Here is a 17,245-nt window from a genome sequence, read left to right as displayed (position 1 = left end):
GCTGGCCACCTTAGAAGTCTCCAGTGCTTTCTCTCAAACCATTTTCTAGTGCTTTTTGAAGTGTGTTTTGGGTCATTGTCCTGCTGGAAGACCCATGACCTCTGAAGGAGACCCAGCTTTCTCACACTGGGCCCTACATTATGCTGCAAAATTTGTTGGTGGTCTTCAGACTTCATAATGCCATGCACACGGTCAAGCAGTGCAGTGCCAAAGGCAGCAAAGCAACCCCAAAACATCAGGGAACCTCCGCCATGTTTGACTGTAGGGACCGTGTTCTTTTCTTTGAATGACTCTTTTTTTCTCCTATAAACTCTATGTTGATGCCTTTGCCCAAAAAGCTCTACTTTTGTCTCATCTGACCAGAGAACATTCTTCCAAAACGTTTTAGGCTTTTTCAGGTAAGTTTTGGCAAACTCCAGCCTGGCTTTTTTATGTCTCGGGGTAAGAAGTGGGGTCTAACTGGGTCTCCTACCATAGTCCCTTTTCATTCAGATGCCGACGGATAGTACGGGTTGACACTGTTGTACCCTCGGACTGCAGGGCAGCTTGAACTTGTTTGGATGTTAGTCGAGGTTCTTTATCCAACATCCGCACAATCTTGCGTTGAAATCTCTTGTCAATTTTTCTTTTCCGTCCACAGCTAGGGAGGTTAGCCACAGTGCCATGGGCTTTAAACTTCTTGATGACACTGTGCACAGTAGACACAGGAACATTCAGGTCTTTGGTGATGGACTTGTAGCCTTGAGATTGCTCATGCTTCCTCACAATATGGTTTCTCAAGTCCTCAGACAGTTCTTTGGTCTTCTTTCTTTTCTCCATGCTCAATGTGGTACACACAAGGACACAGGACAGAGGTTGAGTCAACGTTAATCCATGTCAACTGGCTGCAAGTGTGATTTAGTTATTGCCAACACCTGTTAGGTGCCACAGGTAAGTTACAGGTGCTGTTAATTACACAAATTAGGGAAGCATCACGTGATTTTTAAAACGGTGCCAATACTTTTGTCCACCCCCTATTTTATGTTTGGCGTGGAATTATATCCAATTTGGCTTTAGGACAATTCTTTTTGTGTTTTTTCATTTAAGACAAATTAAATGAAGATAATACCAAAGAATTTGTGTTTGCAATCATTTTCAGGAAGAAACTGAGTATTATCTGACAGAATTGCAGGGGTGTCAATACTTTTGGCCACAACTGTATCCAGTGTTCTTGCCCCACACCTCTCTCCAACATTGTATATCATTGGATGGCTTTATACTACCTTCATTATGTGGTGCACTTCAAAAGCTTCCGTAAGGGTATATGCAAACGTACAATGATCTTCTGCGGATTTTTCCGCAGCGGATTTGATAAATCTGCAGGGCAAAAACAGCGCGTTTTTCCTACGGATTTACCGCCGTTTTTGTGCGGCTTCCACTGCGGTTTAACACCTGCGGTTTTCTATTATGGAGCAGGTGTAAAACCGCTGCGGATTCCGCACAAAGAATTGACATGCTGCGGAAAGTAAACCGCTGCGTTTCCGCTCGTTATTTTCCACAGCATGTGCACTGCAGATTGCGTTTTCCATAGGTTTACATTGTACTGTAAACGCATTTGAAACTGCTGCGGATCCGCAGCGTGTGAACATAGCCTAATAAGGAACTGTGGGACTCCGTACTTGGTGTAATTGTTGTGCTCAATGAGGTCCCAAAGCATAATATGGGAACATGTTAAGTTACCCATTATTAGGGGAACCTCCAGATCCTTCACACTATATTCTCTACCTAGGAGAATTAAGTCGCCTTCACAATATCACGCCAACATTAGATTCCTGCTAACTCAAACAAGCCAACACCCTGGCAATGCTGACAGTATAGAGAACTGTGCCAGGTTACTCAGCCACCAGGGAGCTCTCTGCCATCATCACACGGCATTATTTGCCATAGAGCAAGAGGGGCAGCTCGCGGCTCACTGAATAGCATGTAAGGACACGTAATACTGGAGCTGCCAACCGTCTGTGACTGCCATTGTTCTCCTATCTTAAATCTACATGCGTTGTAAATTAATAATAAAGGTGATATTCAATGTATACTGCAAAAACCTACTGGAGAGCTGATAACACTGGTCAACAGCATTTTTGGTGCCAAAGATATTTCATCGAATTTAGGGTATTTTTGGGGTGCTGATTCTGAATATGTCATCAGTTTTGCCAGATTGGCTCAAGTTTTTGAGATTTTTGGTATCTTATTTATAGCACTTGTTGGTAAATGCGACACATCATCTCATTAATTTCTTTGGATTAGTACTTGAACTGAGCAGTTCTCAATATAGTTTTGTGTTAATTAGTGTTCTAAAAGTTTGTTCATAGCTTGATTTTTGCACTAACTTTATGTTGTTGTCTGTTTTCCAGTGAAAAGCATGAACTCATCAAGAAGAAGTTGTCTTAACGATCCAGACTCATTCTGTTACATTTGTGGTGAATACACACTGCCAAAACATAGAAGAAACATAACAGACTTCGTAAAAAAAAGTGTATTTTGCCTATTTTGGGGTTATGCTTGGGGACCAAGACAAGTTTTGGGCACCACACATAGTGTGCAAAGCATGTATCGAATTATTACGAAAATGGAGCAAAGGACAAAGAAAAAGCTTCAAATTTGGTGTTCCAATGGTGTGGAGAGAGCCAAAAAATCATCATGATGACTGTTATTTATGGTAAACACAGGTACAGGCACATCTTCACAATGAGGGACAGGCCTTCTTGCAGATTCCATGTTACTCCCATTTTCGTTTCTTATGCTTATTGAATCCTTGCACTTGCACTGCACAGAAATAACAGTCATCATGATGATTTTTTGGCTCTCTCCACACCATTGGAACACCAAATTTGAAGCTTTTTCTTTGTCCTTTGCTCCATTTTCGTAATAATTCGATACATGCTTTGCACACTATGTGTGGTGCCCAAAACTTGTCTTGGTCCCCAAGCATAACCCCAAAATAGGCAAAATACACTTTTTTTACGAAGTCTGTTATGTTTCTTCTATGTTTTGGCAGTGTGTATTCACCACAAATGTAACAGAATGAGTCTGGATCGTTAAGACAACTTCTTCTTGATGAGTTCATGCTTTTCACTGGAAAACAGACAACAACATAAAGTTAGTGCAAAAATCAAGCTATGAACAAACTTTTAGAACACTAATTAACACAAAACTATATTGAGAACTGCTCAGTTCAAGTACTAATCCAAAGAAATTAATGAGATGATGCGTCGCATTTACCAACAAGTGCTATAAATAAGATACCAAAAATCTCAAAAACTTGAGCCAATCTGGCAAAACTGATAGCATATTCAGAATCAGCACCCCAAAAATACCCCAAATTCATTAAAATATTTTGGACACCCGAAAAAAAAAATTTTTTTGTTGACCTGTGTAATAAGTAGGATGAGGCTACGATGAGTAAAGCAATTAGATAAGCTAAAGGCTGGTGCACACTGGAGTAATGGCAGCCAGATAGCAGCAGACAGGCTAATGTGTATGGGGGCCTCAAATTCTTCCCTTAAGGTACCGTCACACTAAGGGTACCGTCACACAGTGCCATTTTCATCGCTACGACGGCACGATCCGTGACGTCGCAGCGTCGTATGATTATCGCTCCAGCGTCGTAGACTGCGGTCACACTTTGCAATCACGGCGCTGGAGCGATGCCGAAGTCCCCGGGTAAACATCGGGTTACTAAGCGCAGGGCCGCGCTTAGTAACCCGATGTTTACCCTGGTTACCAGCGTAAACGTAAAAAAAACACACAGTACATGCTCACATTCCGGTGTCTGTCCCCCGGCGTTCTGCTTCTCTCCACTGTGTAAGCACCATAGCCGGAAAGCAGAGCGGTGACATCACCGCTGTGCTCGCTTTCCGGCCGGCAGGCGCTCACAGTGCAGAGAAGCTGAGACGCCGGAGGACAGACACCGGAATGTGAGTATGTACTGTTTGTTTTTTTTACGTTTACGCTGGTAACCAGGGTAAACATCGGGTTACTAAGCGCGGCCCTTCCTTAGTTACCCGATGTTTACCCTGGTTACAAGCGAACACATCGCTGGATCGGTGTCACACACAACGATCCAGCGATGTCAGCGGGTGATCAAGCGACAAAAGAAAGTTCCAAACGATCTGCTACGACATACGATTCTCAGCAGGGTCCCTGATCGCTGCTGCGTGTCAGACACTGCGATATCGTAACGATATCGCTAGAACGTCACGAATCGTACCGTCGTAGCGATGAAAATGGTACTGTGTGACGGTACCCTAAAGGTACCGTCACACTAAGCGACGCTGCAGCGATACAGACAACGATGCCGATTGCTGCAGCGTCGCTGTTTGGTCGCTGGAGAGCTGTCACACAGACCGCTCTCCAGCGACCAACGATGCCGAGGTCCCTGGGTAACCAGGGTAAACATCGGGTTGCTAAGCGCAGGGCTGCGCTTAGTAACCCGATGTTTACCCTGGTTACCAGTGTAAAACGTAAAAAAACAAACAGTACATACTCACCTTCGCGTCCCCCGGCGTCCGCTTCCTGCACTGACTGAGCGCCGGCCCTAACAGCAGAGCGGTGACGTCACCGCTGTGCTGCCCTATCACTTTACGGCCAGCGCTCAGTCAGTGCAGGAAGCGGACGGCGGGGGACGCGAAGGTGAGTATGTACTGTTTGTTATTTTACATTTTACACTGGTAACCAGGGTAAACATCGGGTTACTAAGCGCGGCCCTGCGCTTAGTAACCCGATAATTACCCTGGTTACCATTGTAAAACATCGCTGGTATCGTTGCTTTTGCTGTCAAACACAACGATACACGGCGATCTGACGACCAAATAAAGTTCTGAACTTTAATCAACGACCAGCGATATCACAGCAGGATCCTGATCGCTGCTGCGTGTCAAACACAACGATATCGCTATCCAGGACGCTGCAACGTCACGGATCGCTAGCGATATCGTTTAGTGTGACGGTACCTTTACAGATGATGTTGGGGGCGAGAACGATCTGACAAGTGGGATCTTTGATGGCCAATCCTTTTGTTCTCCGAGAAGATAAACTGCCATTGGAGGAGTCTTGCAGCCCGCTCTCAAAGAATACAGGAATGCTCAAAAGTGTCGAGTTATATGTCGGGATAGCTGCCAGGCAGTCAATCATTTGGCTGAAGGCTACATATAGTGTATGGGGAGCTATAGAAGAACTCTGGCCTGGTTATAAAAGGCTGCTATAAAGGTTTGACAACTTGCTGTTTAGTAGGGTCCTAAGATGATCTATTCATGGTTCTGCGTAATTAGGAAATATACTGATGAATACATTCCATTAGGATACTGCCCCTGGCACAACCGAGGTAATCAACGAGATGGCACAACATCCTCTCACATCATGTCCTTGTACACTGTCCACAAGTGCACCCGCCTACTTCCTAACCTGACAGAGAACATAGCATGCACGTACAGTGCAGTCACACACTACGCGCACACACGTACGTACAGTGCAGTCACACACTACGCACACACACGTACGTACAGTACAGTCACACACTACGCGCACGCACAGTGCAGTCACACACACTGCACATATATACAGTGGGGCAAAAAAGTATTTAGTCAGTCAGCAATAGTGCAAGTTCCACCACTTAAAAAGATGAGAGGCATCTGTAATTTACATCATAGGTAGACCTCAACTATGGGAGACAAACTGAGAAAATAAAATCCAGAAAATCACATTGTCTGTTTTTTTATCATTTTATTTGCATTTTATGGTAGAAAATAAGTATTTGGTCAGAAACAAACAATCAAGATTTCTGGCTCTCACAGACCTGTAACTTCTTCTTTAAGAGTCTCCTCTTTCCTCCACTCATTACCTGTAGTAATGGCACCTGTTTAAACTTGTTATCAGTATAAAAAGACACCTGTGCACACCCTCAAACAGTCTGACTCCAAACTCCACTATGGTGAAGACCAAAGAGCTGTCAAAGGACACCAGAAACAAAATTGTAGCCCTGCACCAGGCTGGGAAGACTGAATCTGCAATAGCCAACCAGCTTGGAGTGAAGAAATCAACAGTGGGAGCAATAATTAGAAAATGGAAGACATACAAGACCACTGATAATCTCCCTCGATCTGGGGCTCCACGCAAAATCCCACCGTGTGGGGTCAGAATGATCACAAGAACGGTGAGCAAAAATCCCAGAACCACGCGGGGGGACCTAGTGAATGAACTGCAGAGAGCTGGGACCAATATAACAAGGCCTACCATAAGTAACACACTACGCCACCATGGACTCAGATCCTGCAGTGCCAGACGTGTCCCACTGCTTAAGCCAGTACATGTCCGGGCCCGTCTGAAGTTTGCTAGAGAGCATTTGGATGATCCAGAGGAGTTTTGGGAGAATGTCCTATGGTCTGATGAAACCAAACTGGAACTGTTTGGTAGAAACACAACTTGTCGTGTTTGGAGGAAAAAGAATACTGAGTTGCATCCATCAAACACCATACCTACTGTAAAGCATGGTGGTGGAAACATCATGCTTTGGGGCTGTTTCTCTGCAAAGGGGCCAGGACGACTGATCCGGGTACATGAAAGAATGAATGGGGCCATGTATCGTGAGATTTTGAGTGCAAACCTCCTTCCATCAGCAAGGGCATTGAAGTTGAAACGTGGCTGGGTCTTTCAACATGACAATGATCCAAAGCACACCGCCAGGGCAACGAAGGAGTGGCTTCGTAAGAAGCATTTCAAGGTCCTGGAGTGGCCTAGCCAGTCTCCAGATCTCAACCCTATAGAAAACCTTTGGAGGGAGTTGAAAGTCCGTGTTGCCAAGCGAAAAGCCAAAAACATCACTGCTCTAGAGGAGATCTGCATGGAGGAATGGGCCAACATACCAACAACAGTGTGTGGCAACCTTGTGAAGACTTACAGAAAACGTTTGACCTCTGTCATTGCCAACAAAGGATATATTACAAAGTATTGAGATGAAATTTTGTTTCTGACCAAATACTTATTTTCCACCATAAAATGCAAATAAAATGATTAAAAAAACAGACAATGTGATTTTCTGGATTTTTTTTTCTCAGTTTGTCTCCCATAGTTGAGGTCTACCTATGATGTAAATTACAGACGCCTCTCATCTTTTTAAGTGGTGGAACTTGCACTATTGCTGACTGACTAAATACTTTTTTGCCCCACTGTAAAATAAACCCGGCACTCAACTTATGGTGAATCTCTTAGGATTTATTTAGCAAAACGTTTCGGCCTTTATTGGCCTTCTTCAGTCAACGTGCTGCCTATTGGAGAGGTAGGTTATGTGGCAGTGTGAAGTCTGCCAATGCTGTTTATCAGGAGGTTAGTTTATGTAGGCTCACAGGGTCCGACGTTATCAAGGTCTGGAATATCCTGAGTGGCCTGAGAAGCTGCAAAGTAGTAGGCGTGCGTGTCACGGCGACGCGGTATCCACAAGCACATAACCTACCGCTCCAATAGGCAGCACGTTGACTGAAGAAGGCCAATAAAGGCCGAAACGTTTTGCTAAATAAATCCTAAGAGATTCACCATAAGTTGAGTGCCGGGTTTATTTTATATTGGTATACGGTGTAGGATCCTACCCGGGCACCTTCACAGGGTAGTGCATACGGTTCCTCTTCTTACACACACTGCGCAGACACACATACAGTGCAGTTACACACTACACACACGTACAGCACAGTCACACTGAGCACAGACACGTACAGCAAAGTCACGCACAGCACACACACGTATAACAGTCACGCACAGTGCACACACAAGTATAGCGCAGTCACACTGCACACAGACACTGTACGGCTAAGATGTGGTCGCCGCTTTCAGATACATCAGAAGTTCATTGCTAATGGTCATAACATTCGTGGACAACTGTGGGGCTCAGCAAGAAATCTGTACAGACTCCAGCTATAAATACTGCGTGTACGGTCGGTCCCAACTTGTCACAGAGACAGCAGTAGATTGCTTCAGGCTGATTAGATTCCTCTGAAAGAGGAGTTGTCTTGTTAAGTCAACCTCTAAGTAGGAACTTTGCAAGAGTGATTCTAGTGGAGCTGCAGAAGTCAATGTGTCCTTAGACTAGACTACCTGTGGAGAACCAACCCCCTAGAAGCCACCACGTCTTACCATACGGAGCAGCGACCCCTTAGGAGTGGCCACGTGTTACCGAACGGACCACCGACCCCCTAGGAGCGGCCAAGTGTTATTGAATGGAGCACTGACCCCTTAGGAGTGGCCACGTGTTACCGAACGGACCACCGACCCCCTAGGAGCCGCCATGTTATTGAATGAAGCACTGACCCCCTAGGAGCATCCACGTGTTACTGAATGAAGCACTGACCCCCTAGGAGCATCCACGTGTTACTGAATGAAGCACTGACCCCCTAGGAGCATCCACGTGTTACTGAATGAAGCACTGACCCCCTAGGAGCATCCACGTGTTACTGAATGAAGCACTGACCCCCTAGGAGCATCCACGTGTTACTGAATGAAGCACCGACCCTAGGAGCATCCACGTGTTACTGAATGAAGCACTGACCCCCTAGGAGCATCCACGTGTTACTAAATGGAGCCGCCTCATCTTACTGAATGGGAGCACCGACCCCTTATGTCTGAGTGGAGGGGCAGTGGCGTTTCCTTACAGTACTGTGACCTATTCGCTGTCATTCTCAGCACAATGCTTAGTGTCCTCCACCATGAATTGTTCGTGGCCGTCCAGCACTTTTCACGTGGGCGTTTTCAGACATATTCTAAATTCAAGGGATACCATGTAATACATTTCCCAGTGATTACAGGGATAGCATTGTCATGGGAGCTGCAGAATGAGAGGGTCTGTCCTACCACAGCATGCCAGATTGAGGGACCCCACCCTGAAGAGACCCTCAGTCCCTTATCACACTGGCAGCACGGATACAGGACCCCAATATTCAGTCAGCAGCCATACCCTTCATATACTGCCTCCGACATTGTTGTATGCAACTTTGGGATGAACCAGCCACAATGTGTACTGCCCAAAGACCGGAGACAGTCAGCATGGCAGCAGAGACCGGTATCCCCCATATCTCAGCCACCATCACTTTAAGTGAACCTTTTCGTGTATGTGGGGGGACAGCGGACCACCTTACAGATGATGATGTGGGACATCAGTCGTGGGCACAGTAAATGTAGATATCTTCCTATACAAAACACAAGCGCACTCAGACAATCAGAGCGTGCATGTGCACAGGTCGCTGATGTGACACCATCATTACAGGGACCCAGGAGGTAAGGGGGCCACTATCACCCCCAGGGCAGGTGGGATGGTGCATTATGAGGAGCTACTGGACTACAAAGGGCCCATATACAGTGTGGCCTCATCCAGCAGCGCCACCATTGCAGCCACAGCGGGGTCACCATCCTCCAGAGGGCACAGTGATGGCTGGCAGCACCACACCCAGGAGATGTCATGGCAGCTGTCACTGAGCATCCCCTGATGTGGGGAGATGCTGGGCGCTGCTACAATCTCCTGACGCCTGCTGGGGGTTGTAGTCCCAACAGCTGACGGGGCACACACTCACCTGTAGCATGGTGACCACATGGCAGGGGTTCAGCAGGTAGATAACAGTCCTGGTGGCAAATTTAAAGCCGACCTCCACCCCGAAGGTGAGGCAGAGCGCCCCCAGCAGCAGGTCCTGACCCAGGCGGTGCGGCCGCTCAGTGACTGCCGGCAGCGCTCCCCCAGAGATCTTCCGCAGGGCCAGCCCGATCTCCAGCACGGACAGCAGCAGCAGCACCAGGGTCTCCAGCAGCCTCTGGCCGGCGGGCAGGAAGCCGGCACACTCCGGGCCCCCGTTCCCTGCCAGGCTGGGGTCCACCCCGCCGTACAGCCAGTCTGCGTAGCGGGACATGCTGCTGCCGCTCAGTAATCCCAGCACACCACCGCCGCCTTCCTGACGGAACATCAAATGCCCGTCCCGAGCGCTCTATAAGGAGGGAGGAGAGATACGGCCGGGGAGTCTCCGGGAGGGAGGAGGAAGATGGCGGCAGAAGGAGGGCGCACGTGTGGGCTGTCAGTGCGAGCAGCCTGGGCTCATACACGGTCCATGGGTACATGGATGTTCTCCGTACGTCATGTGCAGAGCGCCCCCGTGCGGCCAGTTCCTCACACTGTACCCTCCCGCTAGTCACCCCACAGAGCTGCCCGAATCACCGAGCCTGGGTCTGCGAGCTCTGCGATTGGCCAAGACGTTTCTTCGGAGCCCCGCCTCCTATGACGTATGCCATTCATGTATACTGCAGCCTCGGACCCGGATGTGTCAGTCAGTCAGGAGGACCGCTGGGTGTTATTGTACTGGTACAGGCTCACAGCTGTGCGCAACAAGTGAGCGGTGTCCATGGCAACGGAGGAAAGAACCGCGTGCTTCCTCACAGCTGTGCGCAACAAGTGGGCGGTGTCCATGGCAACGGAGGACAGAACCGCGTGTAATAGGCTGCGCTGATAGCTGACGGGTTGCTGAGCGCTAGCCTTGTGTTGTACAGTTCTTACACACGTATTCCCTGCTACAGCAGCCTCAGCCTAAGGCTTTGTTCACACATGCGCATTTCATCAGTATTTGTGGGCCAAAAACCCGAAGTGTTTCCAAAACACAGAAGAGATGTCAATGTTTCAGTTAGAGGTTTCCTCTGATTGTTCCTCTCCTGGTTTGGCGTACAGACACGAGGCTGAATACTGACGTGTGAATGAGGCCTTAAAGGGAGTCAGCACAGATTGCTCACACTAATTACAGGTGTTCAGAGCACGACGGGGGCAAACTATATGGTTACACCAACGCCTCCGCCCTGTGCCAGCCATTGCACTGGTTACCCATCCACTACAGAACACAATACAATCTCATCTGTCACCCACAAAGCTCTCCACTACTCTGCCCTATATCTCCTCCCTCATCTCTGCCTGTCCCCAACCTGTGCCCCCAATTCTCACAATAGAGATGAATATGTACGAGTGCTATGTGATAAAAATCTCAGCACTCGGACCAGTATTCTTCTATGGGGCAGCTCACTTCACTGTATTTTTCCTCGGCCGTTTTCAGTGTGTATGAGGTGATTGTCACGGACACTTGGCCGAGTCTCGGCTCACTCGCACCCATATAAGCCTATGGGTGTGAGTGAGACAACGCACATCACTCAGATATCATCCAAGTGATGTCTGTTATATGCCGACCCCGGCAATGGAGGAGATGGAGAAAGTCATTTCTCTGCCTCCTCTGCAGCTGTGCTCCGATCCGCTCTATGTGAGAGTCTCTGAGAACAAACGCATGACACTCGGCTCCCACTCGCAGCAGAGCAGGAGCCGAGGGTCATTAGCATATCGCATATGCGCTAGTGTGACTCAATAGATTTGGCTAACTCCTTATCCGAATAGCTATAGCACTTACCGGATAGCTGAATCGGGAACCCAGATCCCTGGAGCGCTCCCGACAATATTCGGCTCCGCCGCTGCATGTGTCTGGCTGTGTGACACTCATAACACATGTATGGAGAGCCCGTTTGCTGTGACTGTCACACAGCTGCGAGACATGCAGCTGCGGAGCTGAACATTGTCGGGATCGCTCCAGGTATCCAGTGCAGCTATCCAGTAAGCGCTATAGCTATTCGGATAAGGAGTTATCCAAATCTATTCGCTTATCCCTAAAGACTAACATCCTCCATAATCCGAACCTCGCACCTCTGTCTCCAAGACTTCTCTCGTGCTGCACCAGTTTTCTGGAATACTCTACACAGTCCGACTAATACTTAGCCCCCATATTTTTAAGCACACACATCCTTAGACAGGCCTCAATTCACTAATCTAACTCTCACTTGTTGCCTCTTTCTAAATTTTCATCAGGATCTGCTTCCTCCTACTCACCTGTCTCCACATCCTCGATGCCCCCTATAGCACACGGTAACTGTACTTAGATCATGGCTGATGACCGGCCAATGCAGCTTTATATCATAACCCCTACTTATCATCATGATGACCAGACCGTACATAATAGCACGTTCTACCTATTGTGTCCCCCCATCTCCTTATAGATTGTAGCTTGTGAGCAGGACCCTCACTCCTCCTGTAACTGATGAACTATGTGTTACTTTGTGATGTCTTCATTGTCTGTACATGTGCCCACTTAATCATAAAGTGCTGCAGAACATGTTGGTGCTATAGAAATGAAATTATTATTGTTTATTAGTTACACCTTCCCACCTGCTTGGTTTCCATCTATCTCTACACTTCTTTTGCTCTATGAATCCAGAGCTGTCAATCAAAAAAGACAGGGGTGAAGATTGAAGGAAAACAAGTAGTTGGGAAGGTGCAGTGAAAGGGGTGGTCCGAAATACAACTTAATTTTCATCCTAAGTCCATATTTAATACCATAATCTAAACTATTTTCTAATATACTTTAAAGGGAACCTGTCACCCCAAAAATCGTATCTGAGCTAAGCCCACCAGCATCAGGGGCTTATCTACAGCACTTTGTAATGCTGTAGATAAGCCCCCAATGTAACCTGAAAGATGAGAAATAAAGGTTAGATTATACTCACCCAGGGGTGGTCCCAGTGCAGTCCGGGTCCGATGGGTGTCGCGATCCAGGTCCAGCGCCTCCTCTCTTCATACGATGACGTCCTCTTCTTGTCTTCTTGCAGCGGCTCCGGCGCAGGCGTACTTTGTCCTGTTGAGGGCAGAGCAAAGTACTGCAGTGTGCAGGTGCTGGGCCTCTCTGACCTTTCCCGGCACCTGCGCACTGCAGTACTTTGCAGTGACCTGTTATCTTTAAAGGGGTTTTTATCTCTGACAAAATACTTGGAGGATGCAGTAATTATCTGTCATAATTTCATGAGACTGCCGGGGGACATATTGCTGATGTTGGAGGAATGGCACCAATGCAGTAGGCACTAGGCAGAGAGGTCAGGGACCCATCCGATCTGAGATTACCTTGACGTTTGGTGGATGGGTTCACATTTTTTGGCCAAATCTTGTGCTAAGCATCTCATGTGTTTTTTCATAGATTTCACAAGCCACTAAGCTATTCACATTTCATATATCGCACATTTCCTTGCTTTAGTACAGTTGAGTGCAGCCATTGATCTATTTGCTATGGGAGGTAAGTATGACATTTATTTTAGGCTGCATGGTCGAGCTATTCGTAATAGTATTGTACAGTAGTGGACAATTCCTTTAAAACAAAATAGAATTACGGTACCGAATTAATTTTTTTTAAATGCACTTGGAAATATTTTATAACAAGTTCAGAGGATAAAATGAATTTCACATGATCCTAGATATAAATAAAATAGAGTCCTCATAGTTTAAGGCTTGTACACACATGGTGCGAAGCTGCCCAGCATTTATTGAGTGAAAGGGAATCTGTCAGCAGGTTTTTGTTATGTAATCTGTGAGCAGCATGATCTAGGGGCAGATACCCTGATTCCAGTGATGTGTCATGTACTGGGCTGTGTGTTGCTGTTTCAATAATATCAGTGTTTTTTCAGGAGGAGATTATCACTACAGGAATAGGTGTCTGGTGCCTCCTAGTCATCTGCTTTGTGTAACTCCGCCCCCATTACTGAGTAGCAGCTGTCTGCCAATGTACAGTATATGCAGAAAGCTGCCAATCAGTGGTGTGGGTGGGGTTCTACACAGCTCAGCATTCACAGCACTGCTAGATCTGGAGCCGAGAAAACAGTGATTGTATCAAAATAACAGCATGTATACCAGCAAGTGACACATTGTTGGAATCAGGGTCTCAGCCCCTATATCCTGCTGCTCTTAGATTACAAAGAAAAATCCTGATGACGGATTCACTTGAAAAACTGCAGAAAAAAATATCGGTTCCTAAAAGTATCAATTCCTAAAATGTTTTCTTTGGAAAATAGCAATTGTGTTTTCTTCTTTGCAGAAAAGCAGTTCCTGAAAAAAAAAAATCCCAATGCATTTACTGGATGTACTTTTTCATGAGGCATAAAATATTCAAAATATATATATTCTGTAATCTATTTAATAAATGAAGAGTCCAGGAGGGAAAGCAGAATAAACATGTTGAGTAGTGAGATAATCCAAGATCAAACCACAATGGTCAGGAAGAAATCTTGGTTGGAACACTAAAATAAAAATCCTATAAGCATACTAAACGTATAGCGTATACAACAGCTGGCACAAAAGTTAAAAATGGCGCCAGGAACTCTGATTGGCCTCCAAAACCAAACCTGCCCTGCAATTGGCTAATTAGCGGAGCTGTTCAGAGGACCAATTAGTTGGATATTCAGGAGCATTGCGGTACCCAAGATACCAGAGACACCATGCCTAGCAAAGAGGATCAGTGCTGGAGCGCGGAAACGTACATTTATAACAGATTAGCCTGAAATCAACAAGACATAAATCATTCTCCTTTCTCGGTCAGAAAGACCACAGAGATCCACTCTAATAATCTTGCATAGTTTTGACATTTATTCTAGAATTGCACTTCTGTGCTGATTGTATACTGAAGAAAGCTATGTAAGTACAGAGAAGTCTTATGCAAACATGAAGTGGGAATATGCTGCAATACAGGAACAAATATTCTGCCAATGTAAACAGATAGCTTATCTACTGGAAAAATGTCAACCAACTCTAGCAAGCACAGAGGTTTGGGAGGAACCTGTACAGTAAGGCCACTGCAAGTAGTGTAGTTACTGTTAAAAGCTTACCATGGAATGACGCTTTCTACACTATGCTATATCATAGGATATACCTGGCATAACTGCGGCCCAAGGGCTAAATCTGACCCTTTGAGTGTTCCTGTCTGTGTAGGGGTACAGAGGATGACGTGACACCTCTCTGAAGACCCTTGTTATTTTACATGTATGAAAATGTACTGTATTGTATGTGTTATCCTCCTAGTCAGGGGTGACAAGGTCAACTGTAGCCTAGGGCCGAACCATAGTTGGAGAGGAGTAATAGGGACCTTTGTGTTAGTTCCTGTTGTTGTCGTTAGCTGTTAGCTAGCTAGCATGAGACAAGAAAGGACAGCCTCAGAAGAAGGTTAGTGCGCGTGTGTGTGTGTGTGTGTGTGTGTGTGTGTGTGTGTGTGTGTGTGTGTGTGTGTGTGTGTGTAGCCGGTGGAGTTCCCTTACGTTGTTCTCAGGAAGTGTGGTTAGGGTGCAGTGGACAGAGCAAAACACATTGGCCCACGTGTCCCTGTACCAGGAAGATGGAGTGATTGAATTTGTCCTGCTGTTCATCTGTAATGTTCACCATTAATGTGCCGCCGTCCATGACCACCAAGAGTGAGCTCTTGGCTCTCTCTGGCACCATTCGGCCTGTGCATCTGAGTCACCATTATGTCAATAGATCGCACTTACTCCATGGTGCTTTAGTCCACACACTGGACAGAGTGGAGCAAAGCATTGGGAAAACGGGTCGAGTTGAGTATTGTTTGTATCATTGTCAGTCAGTACTTGTGGGGGGGCATCATAGTGTGTGGGGGCAATGGAGGCCTCATACTGTGTCGAAGGGCAGTGGGTATATCATTCTGTGTGGGGATAGTTTAATGTGTGAGGGATCTGTGGAGAACATACTGTGTGGGAGGGCTTTGGGGATATAATTCTGAGTCTGGGTGGGGCAGTGGGTTACATCATACTGTGGAAACCTCATACTAAGTGTGGGGGCATCTTATAATGTGAAGGAAAACTGGTGGTTATCATACTGTGCAGGGGGCCATCATACTATCTGGGGGGCTGTGAGTGCCATCATATTGCGCGTGGGGGACTTTGGGGTATCAGAAGTGGGGGCATCATAGTGTATGTTGAGGCATTATACTTTGTGGGGGAGAGCTGTTGATCAAGGTACATCTATACTTATATATACTTAAAGAGGTTGTCTGGTGTAAAGCTACAAGTCTGTAGTCAATCTATGAGACTTCAGACTTGTGAATCCTCACATCGCGTGCACTGCTCACTGTGGGGATTCTCCAATGTCAGCGCAGTCAATGGTGACCACATTTGACCACAAGTATGCTATACGCATACTCCAGGCCACAATCCGACTAGACGGGTGCAACCTCGCTCAAAGTGCATTGAGCGAGGCGGGAAACAGTCTGGTTGAATTGTGGCGAGGACTATAATATCGCATAATTGTGGTCACATGACCACCCGCTCCCGACGCTTATACCGGATAATCCTCACAGCGCACAGTGCGCACGATGTGAGGATTCACAAGTCTGCAGTCACAGACTGACTGCAGACTTGTAGTTTTAGACTGGAAAACCCCTTTAAAACTGAATAACAGGAGAAGTATGAGTTATTGCTGTTAATAAACTTTGAATAGTTGCTGCTGATAAGAATACGTGTTACAATAAGCCCTATTGTAACATGGATTAGCAGTAGCAGCTAGTCAGCATACTTATTTCTGCTTCATATTAAGCAATAAAAACCTGATATATAATAATGCTATTGAGCAAAATTAAGTTCAGTATGTTAGTTGGGCCCTCCACAAAAGTCAGGGTCTGCCATGCCACCCCTTGGGGAAAATTAATTGCCCACCTCTGCAGATCTTGGATAACTAGAAGTGCGCTGATAAGTGTTTAAAATAGGGGAGAAAATAGTGCAAAGTTAGCTTGCCCAACTTCCTAAGTACTGTTTGTCTGGTTCTTCTCACTTCTCAGGTTCCTGTGGTCTGTGAAGTCATGGGGATGTGACCTAGGTCTCTTTTTCTAAGCAGGAATCAAAGTAGCCGAAGACATTGCATCTATGGTAAACCATGTTAAAATCATTGTGATTTGTGAACAACTTACTGAAGTCATCATCTTTCGTTATTAGTTCAATATCAGTGCTCAAACATTTTCAGCATGGATAGCACAAGCCTTTCATTTTATTGCATGCAAGTAGGTGTGAACTAATAAGAAAAAGTTTTCACCTATCCACAGGAAATGTGATAATTTTTAGATCAGTGTCAGTCAGACTAATGAGACCCCTATTGATTGCCAGAATGGGGCACTTTTGACTCCATTTGAAAGGACCAACCAAAAGTTTTGAGAGTTAAATTTTGGTTTTCATGCTTTGCAGTGAAAAATTGAAATAACTCTAGATTGTTAAGAAAAGTGATTACCGTATTTTTCGGTCTATAAGAATCACATCACTCCTCAAAAAATTTGGGAGGAAAATGGGGGTGCGTCTTATAGCCCGAATGCAGGCTTACCAGTGGGTTACGGCGGCAGAACAG

General features: G+C 46.2%; 1 protein-coding gene across 1 annotated transcript in view; it reads right to left on the bottom strand.

Moving 5' to 3' along the window:
- TMEM164 (transmembrane protein 164) overlaps positions 1 to 10,362 on the bottom strand; it is a 75,609-nt gene extending 65,247 nt beyond the window's left edge. The window contains exon 1 of the mRNA XM_077285151.1: positions 9,588 to 10,362. Within this exon, the coding sequence (XP_077141266.1) occupies positions 9,588 to 9,971 (384 nt within the window). The 5' untranslated portion in view covers positions 9,972 to 10,362. The remainder of the gene's footprint in view (positions 1 to 9,587) is intronic.
- Between the last annotated feature and the right edge of the window lie 6,883 nt (positions 10,363 to 17,245).

The sequence above is a fragment of the Ranitomeya variabilis genome, chromosome 2 (assembly GCF_051348905.1).
Source record: "Ranitomeya variabilis isolate aRanVar5 chromosome 2, aRanVar5.hap1, whole genome shotgun sequence".
In the NCBI taxonomy this organism is placed as follows: domain Eukaryota; kingdom Metazoa; phylum Chordata; class Amphibia; order Anura; family Dendrobatidae; genus Ranitomeya; species Ranitomeya variabilis.
The sequence above is the reverse complement of the archived record's forward strand: the minus strand, read 5'-3'. Positions and strand labels throughout refer to the sequence as shown.